This window comes from Bombus affinis, chromosome 16 (assembly GCF_024516045.1).
Source record: "Bombus affinis isolate iyBomAffi1 chromosome 16, iyBomAffi1.2, whole genome shotgun sequence".
NCBI lineage: Eukaryota > Metazoa > Arthropoda > Insecta > Hymenoptera > Apidae > Bombus > Bombus affinis.
In genome coordinates this window covers 4,150,434-4,159,538 of record NC_066359.1, presented here as the reverse complement: position 1 = coordinate 4,159,538, position 9,105 = coordinate 4,150,434, and the positions used below count along the sequence as shown (strand labels likewise).

Below are 9,105 nucleotides of genomic sequence, written 5' to 3'. Positions count from 1 at the left end.
CAATCATTATACTTAGATTATATTCTACATCAATATATACATAAGTTATGAAGCATACATTTGTAGAAATTAATTTCTGTTGAAAACTAAAGATTGATAAACTGTTTGTAGAATTATAAATCTTTAATATGATGAATCCTTTTTGACTACAAAAGCAAGATATGCGTAGTCAATTGATCCATTAAAAACGTGTTTCTGATCAGGTTCCGTTTTTCGTGTTACAGACAGCATCGGGGATGTTCATTTAACAGGATAGAGGGGAAGGAAAAACGGTCGCCATATTTTGGGCGGAGACTGCGATACATTTGCCTGTTTCATTGGATGAAAAGATCGATCTGGTGCATCAGCTGCACGCGCCTGCCCAGTGAACATTCTCTGATACCTTGCGATTCGTTTCACTTAGCAGGAATACTGTACCGAATACCATTTCAACCCCCTAAAAGCGATACTCATTGCTTTCTAGAAAAAGTGTACGCTTCGAGTACCTTCATTGGAAGAAAACTGCACTGAAACATTTTCCAGACAGTTCTGAAATAGTCTTATGTAATTATGGTTAGTCAAAGCCTGAGTAGGAAATTTCATTGTATTAGATATCAAGTATCAATTTCTTTTAGTAAACTTCTAGGAAATTCTAGGAAACTTTCTAGGAATTTCTTCTAGGAAACTTCTGAAGTATGTCAAATACAGTACGCAGTTTGTCGTGAGAATTTCTTGAGGAAATTTATTTTAAGAACCTACATTAATACAGATTTATTGACAACTTTAATAATTATTACCAATAGACTAAAAATTATGTATAGTTTTATTTTAGGGAGGTAGGATTCAGAGGAACAACGATGCATTTATTCTGGTGAAGTTTCTGAGAGCCAGTTTCTTTTCACGGTGTCGCTATCGGAATCGAAATCTCCGGGCAAATAAACAGCGCATGAGTTCCCAGCCATTGATCGTGAGCAATATAAATACTTACTTCCTACGTGATGTAGGTACGATTCTGAGAAATAGGCTTGTCATATATGTATACATGCCACTGATTACGTAATACGAGGCTACGTGATTTAGGCAGGCTGCTGATAACGACTGTGAAATAGAAGAGCTTACGTTTCTTGGACCATCTAATCAACCAAAATTCTTGCTTCGTTTTAAATTACCTACCATTGACCATATAATACTTAATCTGCTAACAACATAACATAGACTATCAAAACAATGAAAGAGATACCGTAACTATTAGTTGATGTGCATTGTTCGTGTTGTATTATCGTGTTGTATATCACGTTAAGTTTTAAAGCTGTTATTCTTAAAATTTCCACAATAGTCTAAAAATTTGCTTTTTGATTTTAAATTTACTTTTTAATTTATGGAGTTGATCGGTGTGGCTCCTGAGTTGCTCATAATCTCTGATGTTCTTATAACATTCTTTTGTCACTCAAACTGTATTTTCTGTGTTCTTGTACTGCTTTTTAATTAATGAAATTCCTCTCTCTTTTTCTCTCTCTCTCTCTCTCTCTCTCTCTCTCTCTCTCTCTCTCTCTCTCGCAATTAACATACTTAAGCTAATTTATTTTTTTTATTAATGAAATTCTTTTCTCAGATTCTTTTACTGATTTTTTAATACCGTATTCCTCTTTTTGCAGGTAATGGTTAGAAACAATTTGAAAGAGATGGCCATGAAACGTTCGACCAGTAGTCATTGACCACAAAATAAACATCCAACATCAAGCATTGAGGAAATCAAGAAATAAACTTTCTTTAAACAATCAGTACAAGGACAAGAATTGAAAGAGTAGACATTAATTAAGATCCCTTATGAAATACACCTATCCGCTCCTATGAACCTTTATCATCAGTAAATTAGTCTGGAAAAATATCTATTTCTGATTATGTTCTTCAAATATATTCAAGTCAACTGTTCTACAAGATAATTTATAAGTAGATTTTTGTACATCACGATTCTTATTGATTTCATACATCGACTGAAGATAAGAAATTTGAACAAATAGTTAAAATTTCAATTAGGTCCAATTAGTTGAAAAAAGAAGAAGAAAAACAACAGCCGGATATTTTTCAATGGTGATAACGGATTGTTGATCGAAGGCTAAGACTCACCGGGCTGAATGTTGTCACTGTAACAGTGTATTGTTAGAGCAGTACAATGAGCGTGTTTAACAATACCGGCGACCGATCCGGCCGATTGTTTCCTCGCCTCTTAACGTTACTGTTGCCATTAGCCGCGGCGATTGCGATTAATTCGCTACTAAAACAACGTGCGCCTTGCCTGTCCAATTATTATCACGTGCACGATACTCTATTACATGCGAACTAATCATATCGAAAGGAATATATTGAGACTCCAGATAATTTGTTGCAAATTATTTTCAACTAGACCGTCGATATTTTTTATTATCTTGGATCATTATGAACAAAGGATAAGGTGAATATTTTTATTATCATATGCTGTTGGAAACTATAAAAATTCCTGTCGTTCGTAACAGGTCACGCTTATGAAGGGACGATAAATTATTAGGAAACTCAATCCTTCGAACCCTTTAAAAATTATGACTGACCCAACAAGCGTAAGGAAACACGAGGAAAAAGAGAATTCTTGTTTTGATTAGGGAATGTCAAAGCGAACTGACTCCGGAACACTGGGCTGCCCTTTCTTTCAGTCTCTCCCTACCAATTTTATTGGCTTTTTATGGTGGTTTGTCATGACTGGTCGTGGTCACGTTCTACAGTCTACAGTAACGCATTGCAAGCTATTGTGTCATGGTTGTATGTACTTCTTAACTTGTTAAGGGAAGTATAGAAACGTAGAATTGTTTAAAATTGTTGACTCCTTCTTTTTTTAAATTAGATCTCGTGTACAATACAGTATAGAGTACAAAATACTCGTATTAAACTGTCGCAATAATATTATCACAGAATATACTATATTAGAGAAGTCTATAATTTTCTGAATAATTTTAGGATTGTACTATAGTTGCTTAAAGCAGATATTTAATAATATAAAAGAATTTTACATGGTAATACAACTTTAAATAAAACAGACCATATGAAAGAAATTATCATTTTAATAAAGCAGATCATGTAAAATAAACTATCATTTTTTAATAGACGAGCCCATATAAAATAAATCGACATTTATTTATTAGTGCCAAGAGTTTACTAGGACCATGAAAAGTTTTGCTGTAATATTGTATGTAAGTTGCAATTTTGCATTACTTATAAGTTATCTAGTATATATAAAGAAAATAAAACAATAAGAAGGGAGATAAATCGTAAAGATTTGGGAAACAAAGAGAAAGGAGGGTATTTCTTGTAATCGTTGCAATTGTACTTGCAATGAATCTTACAATTTTTTATTATGATTATTTGTGATTCCTTAAAAGTTAATAATGCAGTTGATCTGTCGTCTGTGGTACGATCATCGACGAGGTACAGGCCATAAAGAGATAAAGATAGAGTATGCGAGTCATATGTTACCGTGCAAGTGGATATTATATGGGAATAGAAAGAGAACGCTGTATAGGAGGTTCCTTTTGTGCTTGCCAATCAGACACAGTGAACATAGATACCACTCAATGATTACATTTTTATTTACTATTTCTATACGAATGTGCATGTGTTATTAGACAAGAATATGAGAGGTTTGTATGCAACATTCTCTTTCCACTCTTATACCGCTTTCTCAGCTTGCTCACACACTCTATCTTTATATCTCTATGGTATGGACCCGTGGTATGTTTTACCTCGCTTTTCATTTGCCTGTCATTATACATAATGGCATAGACGATCGAAAAAGACTGGAAAAAGCGAACAGAAGAAAGATGAAAACAGGAATGAATATAAAATCTCAATAATAATAATAACAACTTGCGCTTGCTTGTACCTTTCATTAATTCTTCATAAAATCATCAATGCTTTATTGCTAAACAAGATTAAACATAAACGATTAAATTTTATTATTCTCCGATAATGTGGATAAACGAAATAAAGGTAAAAATAAAAATCATTTTAATGAGATCATGTTTAAATAAGTTTGTATAAAGGATCTCAAAAATTGATAACATTTTATGTTGTAGCAGAAAATGTAAGTTGATGGATAACTTTTTAAATGATATACAATAGAATTTATCTCATACGAAAATCTAATTGTTATCGTCAAATCATAAAATATTCTAAAACGCAACGTAATGTATGCATATGTGTATATATTATATATACATGTGTATATTTAACAAAATGTGTAACAAAAAAGGTTATATACATATTTCTAACACAAATTTTTCGCTTCTGTTACCTTCATGTTGTCTTTATCAACTTTGGTAGTTAAACTTATAATTTCTAGACTCATTGCTTTAAATCGTAGAGGACATAACATAACGTCCGATTTTTTTTTAAACGTCCGCTCGGTATTTCAAAACATACGATTCGAAGCCTTTAAAGATGTAGGTTTATCTTATATACCCGTCTGTGGTTTCGTTCATCTGGCACCACCCGACGATAGCTGCAAGTACTAAATGATAACCGGTTCTCGACCGAGTTTTTCGTAACCTATAGGAGCAGAAGACTAAGATTAAGGGAAAGCATTGGCACTTTGTAATTTGTGTGAGTCGACAAGGGAAAAAGTCGAAATTCCGAGATGGACGATGACAATGATCAGGAACATCTAATTGAGGACGATTACTACACGTTCCTAAACATCGCGAGAAATGTGAGTTACCGAATCATTTCGAATTACTGAAGCTGAAGATCAATTTCTCTATCTCCACGTGACATAGTATACCTTAGTGTCTGATGTAATCGAGCTTCCCTTAGGGATAAATAATAAACAATATAAACTTCCACTTTAAGAAAATCATTCAAACATACTATTACATTCCTATATTTTGCTAATCAATCATTTTCAAGGGAATAACAGGTTATTTTAGTCACTGTTCTTATAGGCTGAATAGAGAAACTTCCACTTTAAGAAAATCATTCAAACATACTATTACATTCCTATATTTTGCTAATCAATCATTTTCAAGGGAATAACAGGTTATTTTAGTCACTGTTCTTATAGGCTGAATAGAGAAACATGTACTTCAGGATTGAATTTTCTTTAAGTTTTCTGTCATTAAAATTAAAAATTATTTTACAACATTTTATGTATGATATATTTGCTTACAGGCTACACAGGAGGAAATTAATTATGCGTACCGTACACAGAGCAAACTATATCATCCTGACAAGCATGTGGACCCTGTGCTCAAGAAAGAAGCGGAAGTATTGTTTAATCGTACTAAAGCAGCTTACAAAGGTTTATATAGAATAATATATTTTAATGTTTTATTATATTATATGCAAGTAAAATGCTTATTATAATACATATTATAGTCTTAAGTAATCCCCATCAAAGAGCTATTTACGACACTGTGGGGATTAAAGGACTGAAAACTGAAGGCTGGGAAATAGTAGAACGTACTAGAACACCTCAAGAAATCAGGGAAGAATATGAATATCTAGCAAGAGAAGCACAAGAGAGAAAATTACTGAGCCTCACGAATCCCACTACTAGTATCACAATGAATATCAACGCAACAGACCTTTTTAACAGATATGAGAAAGATCCTGAAAATAGGTAATGCACTGTAACCTTTAATTCAGATATATGTGCTATAAAATACATTGTGTTTTAAAATGTAGCAGGGATGTACTTTCATGCATAGAAGTCAGTGGAATGTCGTTTACACAATCCATTGAAGCACCTCTTAGTTTACAAGATATTGTAACATTGTATGGTCAATTAAGCACAAGAAATGGTGTAGGATCTGGTTCTATAAACGTGTCAGCGAAGCGTTTGCTTTCGTCTAAAGGTTGGGTAGAATTAGAGGTCGGTGCTGGGAACGGGCCGATGATATCGTTCAAAGGTTTTCGTATGCTACCCCATAAAGTATTGTTCAACGGGGCAACGATACTGGAGTTCACTCCATTCGAAATTAAGGCTAGTCTTATAGGCAGTATGTTTGTCCACCTTATCCTACTTATTGATATCAGCTGCTGAAAACATTATGTAATCTTTAAAAGAATTATATTAATTTCAGGACTCACAATGCAATTAGATACTCATATAATGGGTGACCTTACATATAATGCGGGTCCAGAAAGTTCCATGAGTACCAGTATCGTTAGAGATACAGCGAGGACTTATACGTCGTTTTCCATTCACCTTGGTGTTCTACGATCATTCGTTAGTTTTAATTACATATATAAAATGCACGAGAAAGAGATGAAACTACGTGGCAGCGTGAGGTTAATATCAGTCAACAAATTATTTTATTATCCATGATTGTATGTATTCTATATTTCTAAGTTGTGAACATTTTATTAATTACAGAGCTGGCACATTCGGGCTGCTCGTAGAATACGGAGCGGAAAAAAAGGTTTCGCGACACACTAAATTATCCGCCATCGTGTCCGCAGGAGTGCCAACAGGAGTCATGCTAAAGCTTAAATTGAATCGTTCCTTTCAAACCTACGCGTTCCCTATTCATCTTAGTGATGAGGTTCTTCCAGCTACTATGTTCTACGCTACTGTAATCCCACTAATGACATGGGTCGTGCTGAAGAAGATTGTTATAGATCCTATGATAAAAAAACGACAAGAACGTGAAAAAGAAAAAGAGAAGGAGGTAAACAAGACAAGGATGATGGAAAAACAAAAAGAAGCAGAGAGCGCTACCAAATTAATGAAAGCCACTGTGAGTAGGATAAGAGCTACGGAAGAATCAAAGAAGGGATTGATTATCACGAAAGCTCTGTATGGAAGATTTGTCTACCCTCAGCAAGATCAGTACAACTCAGAGCAGCAGACTATACGTAGAGACGAAGTAATAGATGTAACTATCCCTTTACAATGTTTAGTAAAGGATTCAAAGTTAATCCTTCATGGTGCATCTAAGGTATGTTTTGTAAAATTAGTTAAAAATAATATATCTTTTCTTTTTCGTAAAAAATAAAATTATTGCATGTTCCTATATTGCAGAGTGAACTGCCAGGATTTTATGATCCATGTGTAGGAGAAGAGAAACAATTGTTAATACAATATCTATTTCGTAATCAAACACACGAATGCATAGTCAAAGATAATGCACCAGTCAGAATACCATTACCATGTAAAAACTAAACTAGATAATATATAATGATAACTATAATTTTTATAAATATTAACAAGAAAAATTGGTCTGTTTCAGCGCATAAAGTGAACACAACATGACGTATGCGCCATCATAAGAAATCGAAGTAAAATCGCCGTGATTCATGGTGATAGTCTGTGCTGCTTCATTGAGTTCTTTTGACCGTTTTTAGATTAAACTTCCACAGATACCTTGAAGAAATTGAGTGTTCATCGATCATTCATACTACTTTATACGATAATTTTGTCCTCAAAGTAATCATCTGTATGATGTGTAAAGAAAACAATGAAAGAATCAGATTATTATTTTCACAGTTACTGTAAGAAAGAAAAAAATTGTGTTAGATACGACGACTGATTTATTCTCGTGTATAAGATCAAGGAGGGGAAAACTTAGTATGCCTTTATATGACTATAATAGAGATATTTTTCACACTAAAGAAAGTATTATTCGAAGAATCGACTATTAATAGAATTGTATCTTTGCTTCGTAATTCGTTAATATATGAAATATTTCTTTCATTAAACGCAGAATGTGTATAATATATACATCATCTTTTAGAAATTGTATTCTCTCATACATTTAATTTTTCGAAAATAGTAGTACTCTACGAATTAGTATGAAAAGTGTAATTGATAAATTATGTAAAATGATAATGTAGATCGCACATGCATAGTTCCTCCCCATATATTTAATTTAAAGAAGTAATAAATATGATTTAAATTTTAGTTGGAAACACATTTCAAATGAACGATTTATTTAAAACAGATATGTTACATATTATTTTTACATATTTACATTTAAATCAATACTTTTCAATGCATTTGTTGAAATATTAGACCAAAGTTGAGCCAACATAGTTATTTCCTTGTTCTTCTTATCAGTCTCTTCTAAAGATGTCCATGAATGATCATGTTCTAGTCTGTAGGAACCCTTGTGAGTCTGAACTGGTTCAGAATTTGATATAGCCCATTCCTGAAATATAAAATAGTTAGACTTTTCACATATCTTTTTTAATTCTGGAATTATTTAAAAGCATAATTTATTTACTTCTGGACTAATCATGGATAAGTAAAGCTGACCAGTTTCTTTTTGGTACAAATGATACACATGACCAGGATGTTTTACAAAATTACAAGGAACATGATGTAATTTCATGTTCCAATCAGCTTCTATGAGAATATTTTCAGCCTGTTTCTTCAGGTACCTTATTTGGTCTACAATCACTTGCAATTTGCTGCAGGCATTTGCTTTAACAAAGTCGTCTGCTTTTTCTATTTCTGCTGCTAATGCAATTAAATCTTGTCGAGATATTTTACCCACAGCTTCTGGATCATTTAATAGAATACCTTGTGGTTGAATGTTACGCTCTACAAGAACTACTGCTTACACATTAACAATAGAATTATTATTTTAAATAGTAGCAAAAGATTGATAAGATTCTATTTATACCTTTATTAGATAGATCTTTGGAATCATCCATAGTAGTAGCTACTCTTTTCATGAGGAAGATAGTTTACAAACACATTTATCGAGAATTTTCTATAAAAATAAAAATTAACAGTAAAGAAGTAACGACAACATAATGAGGAGGTTATGATACACAATAATTCAAATAATCCGATAAGGTTTATTTCGTATGATTAAAACATTTAAACTTCCCAAATTCTGGGATTTTAACAAGTGTAACGGTAAGGTGTTTATAACACATGTTATTACATGTTCACATGGATTCGTTTGACATATAAATTCACCACGTACCTTTAAAATACATAAGAAAGACATATATAAGTCTCTTTCAAATCAAAGCTTTTCTTAAGTATGCAATATTGGACCTGTCGCCAATTGAAAACGGAATAAAATTTTGGGTTGCTTTTAAACACGTAGTAGCGCTGACAACGAAAGATGTCTCTGCGAGCAATTGTGA

General features: G+C 32.9%; 2 protein-coding genes across 3 annotated transcripts; one reads left to right on the top strand and one right to left on the bottom strand.

Moving 5' to 3' along the window:
* Positions 1 to 4,449: 4,449 nt before the first annotated feature.
* On the top strand, positions 4,450 to 7,918 carry LOC126925687 (dnaJ homolog subfamily C member 11). Of its 2 annotated transcripts, none has more exons than XM_050741495.1 (8): positions 4,450 to 4,714; positions 5,173 to 5,302; positions 5,380 to 5,623; positions 5,692 to 6,002; positions 6,087 to 6,294; positions 6,380 to 6,944; positions 7,028 to 7,157; positions 7,236 to 7,918. In XM_050741495.1, exons 1-8 carry the CDS (start codon positions 4,643 to 4,645, stop codon positions 7,256 to 7,258), a joined length of 1,683 nt encoding a protein of 560 aa, XP_050597452.1. In that variant the 5' UTR covers positions 4,450 to 4,642; the 3' UTR covers positions 7,259 to 7,918. The 2 variants fall into 2 exon arrangements, with proteins under 2 accessions (XP_050597452.1, XP_050597451.1); XM_050741494.1 differs by having other exon boundaries at positions 4,452 to 4,714; positions 5,689 to 6,002.
* Positions 7,902 to 9,088, bottom strand: LOC126925703 (uncharacterized protein C1orf50 homolog). The gene is made up of 4 exons (XM_050741539.1): positions 8,940 to 9,088; positions 8,631 to 8,720; positions 8,229 to 8,560; positions 7,902 to 8,153 (listed from the first exon to the last, which is right to left on the bottom strand). The coding sequence occupies exons 2-4, from the start codon at positions 8,680 to 8,682 to the stop codon at positions 7,965 to 7,967; spliced, it is 573 nt and encodes a 190-aa protein (XP_050597496.1). The 5' UTR covers positions 8,683 to 8,720; positions 8,940 to 9,088; the 3' UTR covers positions 7,902 to 7,964.
* Between the last annotated feature and the right edge of the window lie 17 nt (positions 9,089 to 9,105).

Coding starts and splice junctions, on each gene's coding strand:
- LOC126925687 (XM_050741494.1), top strand. CDS start 4,643: ATGGACGATGACAATGATCAGGAACATCTAATTGAGGACGATTACTAC. Junction 5,303..5,379: donor TACTAAAGCAGCTTACAAAG/GTTTATATAGAA, acceptor TACATATTATAG/TCTTAAGTAATCCCCATCAA. Junction 5,624..5,688: donor GAGAAAGATCCTGAAAATAG/GTAATGCACTGT, acceptor TTTAAAATGTAG/CAGGGATGTACTTTCATGCA.
- LOC126925703 (XM_050741539.1), bottom strand. CDS start 8,682: ATGAAAAGAGTAGCTACTACTATGGATGATTCCAAAGATCTATCTAAT. Junction 8,561..8,630: donor CAAAGATCTATCTAATAAAG/GTATAAATAGAA, acceptor ATGTGTAAGCAG/TAGTTCTTGTAGAGCGTAAC. Junction 8,154..8,228: donor TATCCATGATTAGTCCAGAA/GTAAATAAATTA, acceptor TTTATATTTCAG/GAATGGGCTATATCAAATTC.